This window comes from Urocampus carinirostris, chromosome 1, assembly GCF_059441175.1.
Source record: "Urocampus carinirostris isolate Australia breed hairy pipefish chromosome 1, RoL_Ucar_1.0, whole genome shotgun sequence".
NCBI classification, from domain to species: Eukaryota; Metazoa; Chordata; class Actinopteri; order Syngnathiformes; family Syngnathidae; genus Urocampus; species Urocampus carinirostris.
In genome coordinates this window covers 64,098,198-64,119,393 of record NC_142349.1, presented here as the reverse complement: position 1 = coordinate 64,119,393, position 21,196 = coordinate 64,098,198, and the positions used below count along the sequence as shown (strand labels likewise).

The 21,196-nt window shown below is 41.1% G+C and overlaps 1 protein-coding gene across 1 annotated transcript in view; it reads left to right on the top strand.

The window, feature by feature from the left end:
- Positions 1-5,771: 5,771 nt before the first annotated feature.
- The window catches only part of egfra (epidermal growth factor receptor a (erythroblastic leukemia viral (v-erb-b) oncogene homolog, avian)), a 116,473-nt gene continuing 101,048 nt past the window's right edge, over positions 5,772-21,196 (top strand). Inside the window, exon 1 of the mRNA XM_088348271.1 lies at positions 5,772-6,031. Within this exon, the coding sequence (XP_088204397.1) occupies positions 5,899-6,031 (133 nt within the window). The 5' untranslated portion in view covers positions 5,772-5,898. The remainder of the gene's footprint in view (positions 6,032-21,196) is intronic.

The following is a 21,196-nucleotide window of genomic DNA, read 5'->3' as shown; positions in this document are numbered from 1 at the left end:
AAAAGCATTGTGGGAGGGAGTTCAGCCAATAGCATAGTTGTATTTTCCTGATGCTGTGACACATCAATAGCAGACCAGCAGATTATATGACACCAACCAGTCGCAGAAGGGCATTTTAGGCTAGGTTCACACTGCGGCGTTTGACACTTTGTGTTTTCGTCCGCTGTGGTTGTTGAAATCTCCGCCTAGCCTTAGGCTAGGTTCACACTTCCAGGAAATCGGATTTTTTTGCGAGAACATGACTTGTACCCAATATTTTAAAGTCTGTCTGAACAGCAGATTTTCGCCTCTTTTACACCATACCCAGGCCACCTTCATACGTGGTCCCATATTTGTCACATATTTAATCTTCTGTGTGAACGATCAAGATGCATTCAAGCGACCTTCTCATAATTGATAGTGGCAGCAAGTTCTAATCTGACTTTAACCAAGTGATGGAAAGCGAAGAATTCAAAAACCACGGCAGATGAATACACGGAGTCTCATGATTTCATACATTCATGGAAGATGAGCACTTGAATATTTGATAACTCACGGAACAGCCGATGTCACTGCTGTGAACTACAGTGGCTCTCACTGATAAAGCGATAGTGGTAGTTAACAATATTTACATTTAAATCACACCACACAGACGGCATTCAATGTAAAATGAAAATGAAAGTCAATGACTTCCCAAAGCGCTTTACATTGTGCTTCACGTTTCCCAATAGCGGCCTTGTATTGCAGCCATGTAAGACGCTAACCTGCTTATTGGGGGTATTAGGGGTTCAGTGTCTTACCCAAGGACACTTCGACATGTAACACGGACGAGCCATGATTCGAACTGGGATCCCTTGATCCCAAGACGAGCGCTCTACCTCCTGAGCTACTGCCGCCCAGGAGGGGAAAGCGAGGTTTAGATTGAATTATTTTTGGGGGCACATCCATGAGTACTTCCGCAAACATGAGTGCATTGCTTGCGACATCTGGACCCGTTGTGGAGTTTAAGTCAAGTCAAGTCAAGTCATTTTTATTTGTATAGTTTACACAGGAGATAAAGTCGCATACAAGTCACATTTAGTTAGAAATGTGAACGATCTCACGAAAACATCGGATTTCAACAAAAATCGGATGTGAGCTATGCAGTGTGAACTTAGCCTTGGTGAAGTAACTTTACCTGTGTTTGCATTTTAAGCCGTCGTCAATGTTTTATAGTGGGGGAAATGCCGTAAAGAGGGGCCCCAAAAACATATTATTCAAAACTGTAAAGTGAAAACCCTGTATCTTGGGGGGTCTACTGTTTTTTTTTTAAAAGAAAAAAATGGCAGGAATCTTGGTAGGCTCCAAAACTGAAATTTCAAACATTTCAAAGAGATACAACAATGGACCTATATTGACAATTCAAACGGTGTTAACTACCTAAGATCAAAGATTTCACAGTTACTAGATTCAGATTCAGATTCAGATTCAGATCTACTTTATTGTCATTCTAGTACACGTGTATACAGAACGAAATGTCGATACATCTGACCCGCACAGTTTCCTCGAATGTACAGATATAAGTAAAAGTTGTATTGTATTATGGCTACGTATAGTATTTTACCATACCATAGTGCCGATAGTGCAAGAGGAGTAGCTAACCAGATGTGCAAAATGGGCATTCAGGTTAACAAGTCAGGTAAACAGTAACATTAACACTGTAACATAACGCTGTAAGTACAATAGTGCAGAGAGCAAATGTGCAAGGAGTGGCAAGCTATAAAGAACTGCCAGTAGTGCAAAAAGTCAGATTAGCAGCCGTTAAGATTTAGGTTAACTATATGTTAACTATATGTTAGATTGACCATTTAACAGTCTAATGGCCAGGGGGACTAGACTACTGCGGAACCTGGTGGTCCTGCACCGCGCACTGCAGTACCTCTTCCCAGAGGCTAGCAGAGTGAACAGTCCATGATGGGGGTGAGAGGGGTCCCCGATAATGTTCTTAGCATGGGATAGGCAGCGCTTCTGGCCAATGTCCTGAATGGAGGGAAGTGTAGTCCCGATTATTTTCTCTGCTGTCCTCGTTACCCTCCTCACACTACCCCAGTCGGTAGCGCTGCAGCCTCCACACCACACAGAGATACAGCTGGTCAGGATACTCTCTATGGTGCCCCTGTAGAATGTGATGAGGGAGGGTGGGGGCAGGTGGGCTCTCCTCATCCTCCGCAGGAAGTACAGGCGCTGCTGTGCCCTCTTAACCAGTGATGCAGTGTTCACGGACCAGGTGAGTGTGTTTGTAATGTGCACCCCTAGGAACTTGATACTGCTGACAACCTCCACAGCCTTGTTGTTGATGCAAAGTGGGGCATGGTTGGGCTGGTTTTTCCTAAAGTCGACAATGATCTCTTTAGTTTTGCCAACATTCAGGACCAGGCTGTTGTGCCTGCACCAGGCCACCAACTGCTCCACCTCCTCTCTGTAGGCCAGGTCGTTGTCGTCCCTGATGAGGCCCACCACTGTTGTGTCGTCAGCATACTTCACGATGTGGTTTGTGGCGGACCTAGGGACGCAGTCGTGTGTCATCAAGGTGAACAGCAAGGGGCTCAGGACACAGCCTTGGGGGGAGCCCGTGCTGAGGTAGATGACATCTGAGATGTTCTGACCTATCCGCACTGATTGGGGTCTGTCACTGAGGAAGTCCAGCAGCCAGTTCCGCAGGGGGGTGTTGAAACCCAGGAGTCTCATTTTGTCTACCAGATGTGGGATGATGGTGTTGAATGCTGAACTGAAGTCCAGGAACAGCATCCGCACATGGGTGCTCTTCTCCTCTAGGTGTATCAGGCTCAGGTGAAGCGCAGAGGAGATGGCATCCCTGGTGGAGCGGTTTGTCCGGTAGGCAAACTGAAAGGGGTCGAATGAGGAGGGGAGACTGGAGGTGATGTGCTCTTTAACCAGTCTCTCAAAGCACTTCATTATGATAGGAGTCAGTGCAACGGGCCGGTAATCGTTGAATGATAAGATCTGGGGTTTCTTTGGCACAGGGATGATGTTGGCAATTTTGAAGCATGATGGTACTTTGGCTTGGTCTAGCGAGGTGTTGAAAATGTCTGTTAGTACACAAGCCAGCTGATCGGCGCACTCCCTAAGTACCCGCCCCGGAACCACTGGGGTGGCAGTAGCTCAGGAGCTAGAGCACTCGTCTTGGGATCAAGGGATCCCAGTTCGAATCCCGGCTCGTCCGTGTTACATGTCGAAGTGTCCTTGGGTAAGACACTAAACCCCTAATTATTAGGGCCTAATACCACCAATAAGCAGGTTAGCGCCTTACATGGCTGCAAGGCTGCTATTGGGAAAATGTGAAGCACATTGTAAAGCGCTTTGGGAAGTCATTGACTTGAAAAGCGCTACATAAATGCAGATCATTTCATTTAATTTAATTTCATTTTATTTCATGTCAGGCGAATGTGCTAACCACTGCACTACAGAAACACTATGATTGGTTGTTGGTTGGATGCCTTAACCACTAGAGCCATAGTGGCACCATTTCCTGGGGTGTGTCTTGGGCAAGTACAGGCAGGTGGCGTCCATCCCTCTTCAATCCAACATATGTTTCCTCCCAGTCACGAACTGAGGACCTTTCGCATGTCAGGTGAGTTTGCTAACCACTGCACAATAGGAAAACTATGATTGGTTGTTGGTTGGATCCCTGAACAACTAGACTCATAGGGGTGCCATTGCCTGTGGTGTGTTTGGGGTTAGTACAACCTGGTGGCACCCATCACTCTTCAAGCCAACATTTGTTTCCACCTGATCACAAATATACATATAATATGGGTGGCGCAGTGGTTAAGTCAAGTCAAGTCAAGTCATTTTTATTTGTATAGCCCTAAATCACGAAGAGTCTCAAAGGGCTTCACAGATTGTTACACTATATTACACAAACTATTTTCAACCGACAAGAGGAGTAGGTTATTCGTATGCAATGGAGTAGAAGTGAGTTTTAAGTTTAGATTTAAACATTTCCACTGAGGTTGCAGATCGAATCTCAGGGGGAAGAGCATTCCACAGCACCGGTGCCCGGATGGAGAACGCTCTCGAACCAGCAGAAGACTTTTTTGCTCTCGGGATCACCAGAAGACCGGCGCTCTCAGAACGAAGGCTTCGGACCGGGACATAGTGGTTAGTGCATGTGCGTGCGGCACAGTTCTGAGGTCATGAGATCGAACCTCCTGTGCGGAGTTTGCATGTTCTCCCCGCGCTTGCGTGGGTTTCCTCCGGGCACTCCGGTTTCTTCCCGCATTCCAAAAACATGCATGTCAGGTTAATTGGCCGGTTCCGAATTGTCCCTGGGTGTGAATGAGCAAGTGAGTTGTCAGTCTCTGTGTGACTGGCTAGCAACCCGTTCAGGGTGTCACCTGCCCACTGCCCGAAGATAGCTGGGATGGGCTCCAGCGCCCCCGCGACCCTACTGAGGATAAGCGGTGCAGATAATGAATATATATATATATATATATATATATATATATATATATATATATACTGTGAAACAAACATCTTAAAGTCATGTCATTTTGTTTAAAAGATAATGAAAAGTTGCCCATGAAAAAAAAAACAAAAAAAAACAAATACATTAAAAAAAAAATAATTGTTTGGTATGCAGTAATAAAAATCTGGAAATCGGTACATCTTGTTTAAATATGAATGAATAAAAAGTTGGACATCTTTTTCTGGACTCTCCTCAGCTTGGGCATTCTGTATAAAAGAAAATAAACAAATAAAGTAAACAATATATTCAAATCCAGCTCCAGACTTCCTGTGCGGAGTTTGTATGTTCTCCCCGTGCTTGCGTGGGTTTCCTCCGGGCACTCCGGTTTCCTCCCACGTTCCAAAAACATGTATTTCAGGTGACTTGGCCGGTCCAAATTGTCCCTAGGTGTGAATGAGCGAATGAGTTGTCTGTCCCTGTGTGCCCTGCGATTGGCTGGCAACCAGTTCAGGGTGTCCCCTGCCCACTGCCCGGAGATGGCTGGGATGGGCTCCAGCCCCCCCGCGACCCTAATGAGGATAAGCGGTACGGCAAATGAGAGAGAGAGTAAACAATATAAAAAAAGACAAAAAGTAGTAGTCTTGAAAAATATATAAAGGAATTGGATTGTTTTATTTTCACTCAAAATCTGCAAATTAAGTCATTTTTATTAAAATAATAGTGGTTATCTCACCCAATAGCAGGGACAGGTAGAACATCGGCAGCATCTTTGCATTTTTTTTTCTGTCGCATTTTATGTTTGTTTTGCCGGAGATCAAAGAGATCAAAGCCAGGAGAGAAAGCTTACCACGTGTTGTGAGTCATCATTTCATTCATATTTAGTTTCTTTTGTCTTTTATTAGCATATTTGGAATTGGAGTAATCCAAAAGTAATTGAAAGTAATCAAGTTAAAGTAACCCTACCCAACCCTGAGTATAACTTAGTTCAGACACAAGTGCAATTTAGGAAGCAATGACATTCCTTGGCTTGCACACACCTTAAATACCTTGTTATTATTACTAAACCCATCAACTCGAACTCTCAATTATTATTGAATATGTGTTATTGAATGTATAGTACATGAAATACACGCGAATAATGAAAATAGTATATGACTCTTATAGTCGAATCAGCCTTGGGTCGTAAATTTCGCCCGAGTAGGAAAATATGGCAGAACACCGGTGGAGGAGGGCCAAAGCGCATGCGCGAGCAAGTACCTGAAGCTGGCGTACGCCTGCCTCTCGTGACGTCATCCCGAGTCGTCCTCCTCCACTCGTTCGAACTACTCGCAGACTTTTTCAGAGGAGGAGCTGTCAAAGTTGTCGGACAGTCTTCTACCGCCACAGAAAAGTAAAAAAGGGAGAAACATAAAGAAGTACCTCGGAGCCGTGAGACAAGTCCAGTTACTTTTATGCTTTGTGTTCGGGGTATGGAATGGCACCTTCTCGGTAACGGAAGAAGGACGATGGCTACGGCTCGTCGCCTTCTGGTGTGGCTCACCGTCACCTCGCTGCTCTGCTCCTCTCTCGTGGCCGAAAAGAAAGGTATGTCCTCGGGGAGGGAGAAGGAGGAAAGGGGCGACTATTTGGGGAATGTCAGCCTGAGAAAGACTACGCCAGCGGGGGAAAGTTTCTCACAGTCTCGTTGCTGAGCTGAGACGAAGGCTGTGATTGGGACTCGGTTCCGGTTCTGCTTGAGGCAGCGAAGTTTTGGGGCTTCGGTTGAACATCTGGCGCAATTTGACTCCTAATAACTATTTGTTTTTCTTGCTCAATTATTACTTTTTAAACTGCTACGTCGTGTTGTGAAACTTGTGTAGCCTCTATTGTATACCTGTCAACTCTACGTGGCTAAAACGTGCACAGGTCAAGCTAAACCCCCAAAACCTTATTATTTTTTTCTTTTGGAATTTTACTAAATAAATATAATACATGGCTAACCTTCCAAGGTCCTAAATCAGCAAGGCATATCGGTCACTACCAAGTGACTAAAACTTGTACAGGTGAAGCTAAAATGGTCTGCATTTATATAGCGCTTTTCAAGTCAATGAAGACTTCCCAAAGCGCTTTACAATGTGCTTCACACTTACCCATTCAGACACACTCACACAATAGCGACCGTGCAGCCATGCAAGGCACCAAACTGCTTATTGGGGGGCATTAGGGATTCAGTGTCTTGCCCAAGGACACTTCGACATATAACACGGAGGAGCCGGGAATCGAACCTGTGATCTCTTGATCCCAAGACGAGCGCTCTACCTCCTGAGGTAATGCCGCCCCATAACATCTGATTTTCCAGGTTTTCTGGAGCCCCAAAACGTATACACAAAATTAGATTTCAGAAAAATGATTTATTTACAGAATAGGTATCGGATAGTGGACAAAAAACTGAACAACAAATGATTATTTTCAGAATTAAACCACGTCAAAGCTACTCAAACACAGGCTTGACTGGACATACCTGGAAGTTAATTCAAAATACGAACTGGATCGATATAAACAAAAGATGAATGACATAGGCACACTGACTAGCTTTAACTGAAACAAAAAAAATGAATAGAAAGATTGTAACTTACTGTATGTTGGAGGACTAACTCTAAATAAGTGTAAAAAAAACTAACTTACTGTAAATGGTTAGAACCAGTATTCCTGTCAACCTTGATTGACCAAAATGTGTCCAGATCCACAATTTTTTACATCTCACGCCCAAAATCATATTTATTTTTCTTCTGTTAATTTATTAAATAAGTGTAAAAATACAGGGTTAACCTTAACAGTAAAACAACACTAAGTGATTAAAACGTGTACAGGTCAAATTTAAAAAAAAATCAGATTTTTCCTGGTTTCTGCATGCCTCAGAAGCAGTTATCAAAAATTTTGACACAAAATAAGATTTCAGAAAACAATTTATTTTCAGAAAAGATATATTTGTTCACAGTCTTGTGTGCTGGTTTGGCGCCAGCTGCTGCTCGTTGTCTGATTGATTCACCTCCTATTTAAACTCTGTACTCTCATTCACTTCTGGTGAGTCCGTCAGCGAACCTCCGCAGACGCAAGGCAAGCAATTTGTCTCTGGCTCCCATCTGTCCCGTCTTCATTGTGTGATGGTCCTGGGAAAGTAACTGTCTCTGAACCTGTTAGTCCCTGATTTAAGGGACCTCAAGCATATGCCGTAGGGCAGCAGGTCAAAGGCATGGTGGCCGGTGTGAGAGTGGTCTAGAATAATGTCTGCTTTGCTGCTATAATATGAGCTGACAATATCCTCCAGATTGGGCAGAGAGCCACCAATGATCTTCTGGGCTATATTGATGACTCTGTAAGGTTTTTATTTTTGCTGCCGTGCTCCCAGCATACCACACCGTGATGCTGTATGCCACATGCTCTTGATTGTGGCTCTGTAGAAGGACACCGGCAGTTTTTGTTCCAGGTTTCTCCTGAGCATTCTCGGGAAGTGGAGTCGCTGCTGCGCCTTCCCTACCAAAGCTCTTTTATTAGCAGACCAGGAGAGGTCATAGGTGATGAACAGACCCAGAAGTTTTAGAGAGTGTCTACTCCGTCTCCATTGCCGACAAGTTGAGCTGGGTCCGTGCTTTTTCTCCTGAAGTCGAGAATGACTTCCTTGGATTTTAATGTTCTGAATCAGTTTATTTTTAGAACACTGCCTCATCCCCGTTGTTAAATGAGTTCTATCAAATACACAACTACTGAAATATTTGTACACCAGCCTGACCTTGGCAGATGTGCTAATTGTTACCTGTAGTGACTTGAACTACTTACTGTAGATTATGTGACCTAAAGTAAATTGGCATAGAACAGTCTTTAGGTTTACTCAAAATGATCTTCTTTTTTTAGTAAGTCTGTAAAAATACATCCAATTAAAAAAACAAGAATCACAATCAATGGCACTGATAAGATTGTTCTATTTTTTACTATTGGACGAGTGGAAAGAATTTTTGATGGGAGGGGTTTTAACCTAACAGACACTCATAGACTTTAGGTCCTATGGGCATCATACTTTGTTTTTTTGTTCGGTATGTTTTATTTGTGCCGCATTCTGTATTATTAATTGATTTTAGGGCTTTACAAATCAACATTTTTAAAACCATGAAAATCATTAGATTACTGAGCCTGATCCGATTAGACCCGCATGTTCTGAATGTATTGGAGGTTTCTCTGCTCAAACACAGATGATGCCAATTTTCAGCTTGTTAGCAAGCTTTGTGAGAGCTTGATAATGATCCAGGTGCTCAGAATCACCTGTATTAGAACAGAGAAACTCCAAACACATGCAGGACATGCGTCTCTCGAGGACCAGGTTGGCCACCCCTGGATTAGAGGATGTACCAAAAAATTCATTTGAATTAAACAACTTATTCATGCACAGCATTGTTGACGGATTGAATTGAGAAATAGCCCAGCTGAAGAAACTTTAATACTTTTTAATACCTTTCGGCAGATAGATAGATAGATAGATAGATACTTTATTCATCCCCGCAGAGAAATTCACATTTCCAGCAGCATCCCTTCGCTGAGAACAATTCAATAATAAAGCAAAACGAATACAATATACAAATACCCAATGTGACGTGCTAATACCCACTGTAGCGTGTTGTATAAAGTATTTAAATAGTGCTACATAAAAAACACACTGCAATAAAAGTACGGTAATATGCAATATAGGGGGTGTGGTTTAATGTGGGCCTTTACTCCGCCGGGTGGAGTTAAAGAGCCTCATGGCATGAGGAAGAAAAGATCTCTTCAGTCTGTCCGTGGTACAAGACAGTTACAGCAGTCTGTCGTTGAAGCTGCTCTTCTGTCTGGATATAATGCTGTGTAGTGGATGTGATGAATTGTCCATGATTGACCGCAGCTTTTTCAGTGCCCGTCTCTCAGCTACTGTTGTCAGACTGTCGAGCTCTGTGCCCACAACAGAGCTCGCTTTCCTCACCAGTTTATTGAGAGGCAATGAGGCAATTGAGAAGGCATTTGTATAATTTTTGAATTGTGATTTTGCAAATTGACCTGGCAATAAACTGTACCTGTAACAATTTTGAGTGTTTACCTTCAATGCAGCATTTTAGAAGGAAGAATTTCCTGAAAAAACCTTACTGACAAAATAAATGCAGCAATACTCTATGAAAGAAATTATTAACTGTAAAAGTCAATAGTTTTTCTATTACTTTAAATTAGATATGATTAAATCAGGTAATGTGAATACCCGCAAATTTCTCTACCTCATATGGCTCTCATGTAAGCGCTTGCTAATTCCAACTACCGTAATTTCCGCACTATAAGGCACACCTAAAAGTCTTAATTTTTTTCAAAAGCTGACCATGCGCCTTATAATACAGTGCGCCTTATATATGGCTCAACATTAAATCGCAAGGTCTCGCAACTTACGCAACAGCCGCCGACTCGATTTTCCCCCGAACGTGGAGTAGTCCGCAGTGTATGCTGGGATTTATATACCGGCGTTTCATTGGCTAACCAATGTGTCAATCATCATTTGAATCGATCACTATTGGCTAAAGTTATTCGGAGCCTCGGATAGGCTAGAGGGCCGAAACAAACCCTGCAATTGGCCGAAAAAGATGTGTCAATCATCCGTTAAATCGATCACTATTGGTTGAAGTTATTCGGAGCCTCGGATTGGCTAGAGCGCCAAACTAAACCCTGCAATTGGCCCAAAAAGATATGTCAATCATCCGTTAAATCGATCGCTATTGCCTGAAGTTATTCGGAGCCTCGGATTGGCTAGATGGCCAAAACAAACCCTGCAATTGGACGAGTTTAGCAATGGCGTAGCAAGCTTAGCAAGCTTGCTAAAGTACGCCATAAAGAAACATGTTTCATTAGTCTGTATTTGTACGGTAAATATTTTACTCTCCTGGATTTACTTCACTCACGGTTGTAAGAAGACCATGATTGCGTATCATTATTGAACGTGAGAACTTAGCTGAGCTATGCGGCTTTATATTTTCCCGGTATCTTGTTTTAGAACGATCTTGATGTTGCTGTGATGAGTTGAGTGAATTAAACTCAATTCCAAGTGTTTATTGTCATATGCACAGTGAAGTTGCGAGCGAAAAAGAAAATAGAAACTAAGAAATGTTTGGCATTTCTTGAATCCCAAGACTTTAACCTTCCGAATGATATTTGAAATGATGCATTTGAGTGACATCGTACGGACACCGCATCCGCAGGTGTCTACGACACGTATTTGCTTCTTTGCAAGCTTTGGGAATGTTAAGGGGGTAATCAGTTGGACTGAATCATCAGACGGTTTTGTTGACGTTCCCATTGTAACGCCTTATAATCCGGTGCGCTTTATCTATGGAAGATATAGGACCAAAAACTATTTTTTGGGGGTGCACCCTATAGTGCGGAAAATACGGTAATATATATGCTGACTTTTTTTCAACTGTGCCTTATGATACCATTTAAAGTTTGCCTGGCGTTAAGTCGTGTTTTTAAAAACCCAAAATGCTGACGATACATTAACCAATTATAGTTTGTAAGCTACTAGGAATGGAAAAAGAAATCCTTCCTTTGGAAAGTTCCCCCCCACCGCCCCATAAACCACAAATCCATCAAAAAAGCTTGCTTTAATACCCATCCCCATGTACCAAGAAATATTAACTATCAATATTTTCTTATTTTCTGTACGTTAATAAACTTTGAAAACGAAATGCAACTACACGAAAGCTCGGAGCGGAGATGCTCTTCATCAGTGATTCCTCTACCAACAAATATAAAATCCTCAGAAAAATATCTACTTATCCTGTACATGTACTATAAAACCATTAGCATATTAAAAAATATTTTTTTTGTTTTATAGTATTACATTATTCTCTATGTACCTTGTTTTTATCCTGTGACTGTAAACATGACTATTGAGTGTTAAGCAGAAGGATCCACTTCTGAGAATCACGACAGTCACTAGTTGGAATAATATCAAGTCTTTCTTTTTCTTTTTTTGCCCTCAAATAAAGATTTATATTCACTGGGTGACTCAGAAGCCTCTGAAGGCCAGATGTCAGGAGAGAAAGTGACCAGAAGTGTTACCGTACTTCCTAATGACAAGTTCCTATTAGTATGAATCATCCAGTGCTTGTTCTTCTCTCCTTATGTGTACAGTGTGCTCTGTGACCAATAAAGGCAGCGCTCCTAAATATATCTAACACTTGTAAACAAAAAAGAGTAGAAGTGTTTGAGAGAGACCAAGAAGCAGAATCTAGCCTAATTTCCATTTGCAAACAGACTCACGTTCCTGCTTGCGGTAAATTTTCAACACCGAGCAGATGTTTTATTGTGCTTTGTCAAGGTTTCCCCTGAAGACATTATTGCAACAAGATGTCACGCTGAAACATTTTTGGCATCCAGATTGCACCTACAGCTCAAGCAGAAGTAAGACTTTGTGGGAACATTTAAGGAAAGGTCTTTTTAGACTTTCCACTTCATAAACTATGCTGAGTTGAGGGTAACTTGCATGAGTTTGATCTGGAGAAACTATAGAACAATGTTCTGTACATCCTGAGCTTTTGTCATGCACGTACGTCTGCGTGTATAAAAAGCAATGTAGGATGTTTAATATGAGAGAAGTGATGTCCTTGGTTGATCATATGAACTCAAATAAGGTAGACAAGGTTCACAAGCTTTTCACACACGGTCGCCGGTATTTTGGCCCATTCATTCATGCAGATTTCCTCTAGAGCAGTGATTTTTTTGGGGCTGTCGTTGGGCAACACAGCTTTTTTAGGCCATTCCAGGACTTTGAAATGCTACTTACGAATCGATTTCTTTGTTGCCCTGGCTGTGTGTTTGGGATCATTTTTATATTAAAAGACCTAGCCTCGTCTCATCTTCAATGCCCTCGGTAACTGAAGGAGATTTTCACTCCATCTCTTGATATATGGCCCCGTTCATTCTTTCCTTTACACAAATAAGTCGTCTCGGTCCCCAGAAAAACAGCCCCAAAGCATGATATTTCCAACCCCATGCTTCACAGTTGGTATGGTGTTCTTCTGATGCAATTCAGCATTTTTTTCCCTTTTCAATCAAGAGCACCTGTTTTTCTACCAAACATTCTATTTTGGTTTAGTCTGACCACAATATTCTCTCAGTCCTCTTCTGGATCATCCAAATTCTTGGAAGAATTACGATGAGGTAAGGTGGGGAAAGGGGGAAAGTTGGTGGAGAGCGATCCATCCTCTAGCCCGTGGTTTTCTGTTGGTGTTGCATGAAAATGGTGAAAGCAAGAAAAGGAATATTTCATAAACTGTCCAGACACCAACCCTAACCCTCAAAAAGATAAAATAGTACAGTTTATTTGAGTATGTCTAAGAAATGCATGCACATGCATGCGCCACACAAGCAGCTTGACAAAAGCTGCAATGTCAGAAGATGGGGTCAGCGAGTAGAACATTTCAAAATTCCTGACAGCACCTTTTAAAATATCATTACTGTCATGTAAAAAATGAATTTGAAATAATGTTTGTTTATTATCTAAATTGTCTGTCAGTGGTTTATGAAAGGGTCACTTAAAGCAGTGTTTTTCAACCTTTTTTGAGCCAGGGCACGTTTTTTACATTGGAAACATTTTGCAGACCACCACTAACCAAAAATGTTATAAAATGACACTCAACAGTTTATTTAATTACAATCTAATTTATAATACCCCCAGTTTTTACAGCACATGCACTTGACAATGACATGATATTCACAGAGAATGATTCATAAATGTTTTATACAATTTTAAATTTTAAAGAGTGACATTGGATAATTTCCCACAGCACACCCGACTATCTCTGACGGCACAATAGTGTGCCGGGGCACAGTGGTTAAAAATCACTGACTTAAAAAGTACCAGTAATTGTGTTTGTCAATATTGGATAGATATTGTTTTAATAACAGCAAAAATAGTTCTCTAAAATTAACTTTAGGGGAGAAAGTAGTGCTTTTTATCCTCCTGACAAAACACATTTTGGAGAGAATTGTTTTTCACATGACAGCAACAATATGTTTTTTTTAAAGAATGAAATGTTGAAATTAGATGGATAATCGATAAAAAAGGAGATAATGTAGGCAGCATGGCGGCGCAGAGGTTAGTGCGTGTGTGGCACAGTTCTAAGGTCGTAAGATCAAACCTCCTGTGTGGAGTTTGCATGTTCTCCCCGTGCTTGCGTGGGTTTCCTCCGGGCACTCCGGTTTCCTCCCACATTCCAAAAACATGCATGTCAGGTTAATTAGCCGGTCCAAACTGTCCCTAGGTGTGACTGAGTGAGTGAGATGTATGTGTCTGTGTGCCCTGCGACTGGCTGGCAAACAGTTCAGGGTGTCCCCTTCCCACTGCCCGAAGATAGCTGGGATGGGCTCCAGCACCCCCGCGACCCTACTGAAGATAAGCGGTGCAGATAATGGATGGATGGAGATAATGTTTTGCCTTCTGCCATGTATATCAGAAATATCCGCACAGGAATCGATTTCGGTTCCAAATGGAACGACTCTGACTTGAGGCTGAAAAAAACTTCTTTATGTTAGGAGTACATTTTTGCTAACTAAATAATATGTCTGCGCAACATTAAAGGAGAAGAAAACTCATAATTAAATGAGCTTCAAAATGTTTTACCCACAGTAAAAATCAAGTAAATTCCTCAATCTCGATTAAATGAACACAGAAGACTTGGTGAAAACAGTTTAGGAAAGGTCTTTTTGTGTCTAACTTTACTTATGAAGCATGGTTCATAAATTTGGTGTCAACTGGAAAAAACATCTTCCTGACCCCCGACCACCCCTATTCATGAATGCATGACCCCATTTATGCGAAGCGCCATCATTTGCGGTAAGCCTGTCAGTTATAACTGCGGCGGTTATTTCCCCAGATGACAAGCGAGGCTGAGGCAGTCATGACTATAAAGGTTCTTCTTTTTACGCTCTCTCCAAAGCGAAGTGAACCTGCTGAGAGTCTGACCGAGCGCCTGCAGGGATCATCTGTCGAAGATGAAACTAATCTGCGGGCCGTGTTCGTCTAAATCCTTAAATCCCTCAAAGCGAGACTCCCCGGTCATCTTAAGCACACCGGAAAAAGCTCATTTTATTGATGGGTTATTCATTGTTTTTTTGGGGGGATTACTGTGTTTTTGCAAATGAAAAAAGGGAGGTGGGGTTTCTTTATTCAATTACAGTCAAGGCTAATGTACATGGTGAATTATGACAGTATACCCCCAGGATACAACATTAATCCGTTCTGAGGAGGGGATCATAAAGTGAAGTCGCTGTATGGTAGGGGATAGAAAACTATGGTTGTTAGCGAATGTGTTAAGATCCACGGTTTCCGGTATCATGTATGTGTATATGATTAAAATTTAAATGTATATATAAACTACATGTAAAGGACAAAATGAAAATCGTGTTAACCTTTAGTGTGAAGTGCCTTGAGTAGGTGCAGTGGAGTTACTGGGTGGATGCAAAGGAAGGGAGAAGACTGCTGATTAAATTTAAAACTGATTTTGAAACTTCCACTCGCAAGGACTGCCATGTCCTTAGAAGACTTCATTTCTTTAATCGCCTCCTTATTCTTAAAATTGTCCTGATTGTGGATTGGTTAAGGCCTTTTTCTGTAGCAAGAGCAATGACGCGTGTCCCTTCTTCATATTTCTTTATTGTCTCAAGCTTTGTTTCTATTGTTATCATCTTACTTCTCCCTTTACTATCACTGCAAGTCTTGGGACCCATAGCTAAAAAAAATTTAGGTTTGTTAAATTTGATTCTGAACACAAAGAGACAAACGGCATCATGGGAGGACGTTTAGCCAATAGAATATCTGTATCTGTATGATTCTGTTACTTAAACCAATAGTTAATATGCAACTTACCGTAAATTCCGGACTATAGAGCGCACCTGATTATAAGCCGCATCCACCATATTTTAAGAGAAAACCGATTTTGTACTTACACAAGCCGCACCTGTATATAAGCCGCATGCGCCCACATTAAAACATGTAACACAATCTCAAAATTAGCCCAAACCCGGCTTTGAGTCCCGCAATTGTACCTGAATATAAAGTACACAGTCCAAAAACCACAGCCGGCAAAATGAACAGAAAATGATACCGGTACTTAAGGTTTGATGCAGACCTGCAGAGTCCGGGTACCCGTTTAAACTAATCCAAGGAAAAAAAGTCTATATTTCCAAAGCTAAGGGTGGGAAAAATATATATCCACTATTGTCCGCTGCGACAACAGGTCTCACTCACCTTTACCCCACTTCCCGTCAGCCTGCGTTTGCTCTGCCCCTCTTTTTTAATTCGCAAAACATATCAGAATAAGTGTCTCAAATAAATACATTACAAAAATATACAGGTGCCAATACATATTATTCATCGGTTACACATATTTACAAAGAAAGACGGTACACCGAGAGAGTTTTCAAAGCTTTAATTATAATATTATAACTTTCATCCAAAACCGTGCCTGTGAAGGGTAGCAGAACGCTATTAGCAGCACGCTCGCAACACAGTAAATGGGTCTGTTAAAAAAACATACCGTACTTGTAGAAATCCCGGTAAACAGTCCTCACCTTCCTCCTTATAACTGACATCATCAAAGTAGTCCTCCCCAGTATGGGAAAGAGACTTTGTCATGTAGACGTCGTCCCACGCTCCCTTATTCAAAAACATGCTAGCAACACGCTCGCAAAGTGAAGTTTACGTTCAGTAGCTCTGTTTCCTTCTTTATCAGACTGCTCGTTTGCTTTTAGCTTGAAAGCTACGTCATGTGCCTTTCTTTTTGCAATTTGCATGATGAGGATATGTATACGCTAGTTTAATTTGTGCACAAGCTAAGAAGTTGCAGTCTTCCTCGGCGCATATATTCCACCGGTCTAAATCTTACCTTTTGTACTCGAGCGCCGCTGGCGTCTGTTAGAAAAAGTTACATAAATTGGCCGCATCACTGAATAAGCCGCAGGGTTGAAAGTTTGGGAAATAAGTCGCGGCTTATAGTCCGGAATTTACGGTATATGACATTGACCAACAGCAGACAGGCTTCTTAGACGTAACTCCTTATACGCACGAACACAGCTGACTTTGAATTTTGTATGTTCTTGGGCATGTTAAATTTGATTGTAGTAGGGAAAATTCTTTTAAGAGGGATTGAAGTAACTTCCTTTTCCACATTGTGAAGTGAAAACATCGTAAGGTGGGGACGTCCTATCCTGGGAGTCCACTGTACATCTGCCAGGTTAGATAAGCTATGTGATTTTTTTTTTAAGGTTTTCATTTTTTTATCTTTGCGAAGAATTAAATTTGAATGACGTTTTAAGATAGAAGGTGACAAGTTAAGGGTCTGCATCATCTTGTGTTAAATTTTTCAGACGTTCATCCTGCCTCTAGCTTATTTCATTGACGCTCCCGCCCTCCAATATTCTCGTCACCCACAAATCTCTCCAGGATGAAAAAGCAGGCCTTCGCTTATCATTAAAGAAATCTCCCAGGGAAAAGACGGATGCCCGTAGTGAAATCAAGGTTGCGATCCCGTGTAATCGGAGAAGCTGCCGTCTGCGTTGCGCCGCCGCTTCTCCTGATGGACTTGCCAGACGCCAATATGCTGCAGACCTTGAAAATGTGGCTTTGTGTTTTGGGCCAATGGGAGTCGGATGATCATTCCTCACCGCCACCCCCTCTCGAGTCAAAAAACACTATCGTGTCAGAAACGTCGAAAAGCTTCAAGTTGAGGTGAAGGATTCTCGTGTCATTTTGAGACAATAGTAGCTTTGTCTTCTGCAGATGTAGGAGCTTTGAGGAACGTTTAAGATTTTTGTCAACACACCCAAGCTCTGTATTTTGGAAAAGGGAAGGGTCGTGTGGACGAATGTATTTCTGGAATTACTGGGTTGTTTTTATATAAGGAGCGGCAAAATGGCTACACAAACTGCAGGGAATGGATAACCTGTTGAGTTGAAGTAAGCACACACCCGTCACGTTTTAAAAAAAGGCCTCGGATTAACCTAAAATAAAGTTATGCTCTTATGGGAGAATCTGGTTGGCTTTTACTGACATTTTATTACCTTGCTAATAGAAGCCAGAAAGGCATTGAGGTTGAGGCAATGGTAGGTATTTCTCAGTACCCACATTTTTTACCCCACTTGCAGCCAAAAATAAAGCATATTATAGATGTGCACCAACTAATTGATCAATCAACAACTCTCTGTTATCAAATGAATCACCAACTATAATTAACCCCTTGCTGTAACGTGGTTCACCTTTCACAGTCTCGCTACTTTACTGTTTTGCATCTGATTAGCTCTTCCGTCTTTCCACGTTCAGGTTTCTCTTCTTATTTCTTTTTTTTGTTAAATGCTTGAAAAGGTAAAACGGGTTTATTTTTTGGTTTCAGGGTATAATTGAGTATTTAATTGTTATACAATTGTTAAAAAAGCTTTCTACGTTATCTCATCTCATCTCATTAGCTGTACCGCTTATCCTTATTAGGGTCGCGGGGGTGGGGGGGTGGGGGGGGTGTCCCATTCCAGCCATCTCCGGGCGGTGGGCAGGGGACACCCTGAACTGGTTGCCAGCCAATCGCAGGGCACACGGGGACAGACAACTCACTCGCTCATTCACACCTAGGGACAATTTGGACCGGCCAATTCACCTGAAAAGCATGTCTTTGGAATGTGGGAGGAAACCGGAGTGCCCGGAGGAAACCCACGCCAGCACGGGGAGAACATACAAACTCCGCACAGTAAGGCCGGTAGCTGGATTTGAACCCATGCAGGAGGTTCCCAAGACCTCAGAGCTGTGCCGCACACGTGCTAACCACTGCACCGCCGTGCTGCCCTGCCTTCTACATTATCGCCTGTGATAAACAAAGTTTTCACTCTGTATATATATATATATATATATATGTATATATATATGTATATGATTATACTCATTGATTAATTGTTGATATATTTTTCTAAACATAAAAAAAGGAAATCGCTTCTGAATATTTCTACATTCTTACACCACAAAGCAAAAACCATATACAGTGGAACCTCGGTTCTCGACCATAATCCGTTCCAGAAGCCTGTTCGAAAACCAATTTGTTCTATCACGGAAATCATTTTTCTCATTAAAAATAATGTAAATCGTTTTAATCCGTTCCAACACCCTTAATGTTTACCATGAATGTTTAACGTAAACATAAAGCTAACCCAGGCTAATCGTACGTTTGCGTTATCGTAATCTTCCGTACGAAAGATTACGCTAACATGAACGTGTCAAAATAAAAAAATCAGGTCGTTTACAAGTCATTTAGCACCCGGGTCTCCACAACAAGTGGTGAGCGGTTCATTGGAAAGGGGGCTCCGTTCCAACACCCTCAATGTTGGGCTCCGTTCCAACACCCTGAATGTTTAACGTAAACTTAAAGCTAACCCAGGCTAATCGTACGTTCGCGTTATCGTAATCTTATGAATAGGATTTCTTACCTTTGTGGTTGTCAGCAGAAGGCGCTCGCACACCTCCTTCACATTTGGCTATTATTTCTTTCTTAAATGCAATAGTTGTACGCACTACTTTTCCTTTTTCACCTGTAGCAACTTTGCTGCTTGCACTCACTTTCTTCGGAGGCATAATAAGGGGCTAAAACACCCGTACGCCGCTCAGCATCGCACCCTAGCGTACGCAACCACGCATTACCGGCGTTCGAACTCCGATTTTTTGACCTAACAGCGAAGCAAGAATTTCTCGAAATTTTTTGTCGGACTCCGATTTGTTCGAACTGAGAGGCGTTCGAAAATTGAGGTTCCACTGTATTTAATTAATTTCTTGTGAAAAATGTGTTTTTATTTATCAGAACTTTTCAAAACGGCAAAAAAGCTTCTCAATATTCATGATTTTTTTTGTCCTCCATAACTAATGATTAAACAGTATATTCAGACTTTAATCCTGATTGGATACCTGTGCCGCATTTTTTTCAGGATACTGCTTTTTTGCTTTGATCAATTGGGCCACTTGGAGCTATTTTAGGGACAGCCACTATAATCCAGTTAAGCGATAGCGATGTGTCATTTGCATAGATAAAGCACTTCCACTTTGTTACAGCCACTCATATCTAGTTGCTGTACTGTGCAAACACCCTACCAAAATACAGACACGTTTTAGTTTATTTATACACGGAATACGTCACGGTTACTCATTTAACAGATATATTACTTTTTTTTTGTACAATGTAGTAGGAAAGCCTACCGATCTTTTTTATGGCCTTTCCGTCCTTGTGGGAAGAAAGAAATTCAAAGTGGGGGAATAAGCTGGTTATCTCCTCATCTCATCAGAGGCACACAAAACACAGACTGAAACCTTCTTTGAACCTGTTGAAAATTGAGTTACCTTCAATTGGTTATTTTCGGTTGAAAGAGTATGACCAGAATTTAGGCTGTAGAACATTTTTAATTGTTTTTGTTTTGGGACAAAAACACATTTTGCTTGTCATAATATGAGACCAACTCCGAGAGATAAAAAATGCCAGATTGCCGGGCTGAATATTGAATTTAACCTCGACCTTAATGTTGGAAGATAGCAAGAGCTAGCCAGAAAGAACAAGCTCTTCTCTTTTTGGTATTCATTGCAAAAAAAAAAGCTGTGAAATACTTGCTGTTTGATTACATACAGTTGACCTGTGAGGTCTGCAACTAACGATTATTTTAATAATCGATGAATCAGTCGATTTTTTTTTTTCAATTATTTTGTTGATTATTATTTTTGATTAATCGATGTATCTGATTTTTTAAAGAACACATTTCTAATTTCTTCCTATTCATTAAAATAGTGACCCTTTAAATATAGAATAGAATAAACCTTTATTATCATTGTTACAAAATGGGTTGAACATATTGTGACAACGAAATTGGACATGGCACTCCAGTTTCACATTTTACTGAGAGAACAAAAAAAAAGATATAGTATATGAAATATTGCACAAAACAACCTAATATTCTATAATAAAATGCAGTAAAAAGTGTTTTAGATAACTTGCAATAAACAAAAATACATACAAATGTTTGCTTTTCCCCAAAAATTAAAGAGCAATACATTTTATTTTATGTGAGGGATAAAAATTCCACACAAAAAAAATCGAAACTGTAAACCCACTTTTCAAAAACTTGTCAACAATTTTTTGGGGGTTGAATCCTCAAATATGATAAACATTCTCAATGTGCAAATTATATTTAATATGCTTTAGAATCCGACCCCTGTGATGAGTTAAACACGTCATCATTATTATTCTCTCTTTTACTCTTTTTATTTTATTTTTCGATTTTTATCCCTCTCTGTTTTTCTGCAGCACTTTCTGTTCCCTTGAAAATTGTTAGGTTTGTAGTCTTTGACTCTCATGCCAATTATGTTTGTTGTGATTTAACGTTCAATAGTAAAAGATTAAAAAAAAGTAAGATATTCTTTATAAGTACGTTCCTGAAAAACCCTCTACTGGACTAAAGTGGTTCTACAACATTCAACCTCACAAAGAAATTAAATGCCCTCTCATTTGCATTTATTCAACATGCTAAGTTGCTCATAAATCACACGAGACAACCAATCTATGATGAAATTATTTGCCAAAGGCCTAAGCAACTGTGATGAAAAAATGGCCGCGCCCTTAGATGGGTAAAAACGGATGTTTTTGCATGCTTTTTTTTCTCGGCAGTGGCTCAGGAGGTAGAGCGCTC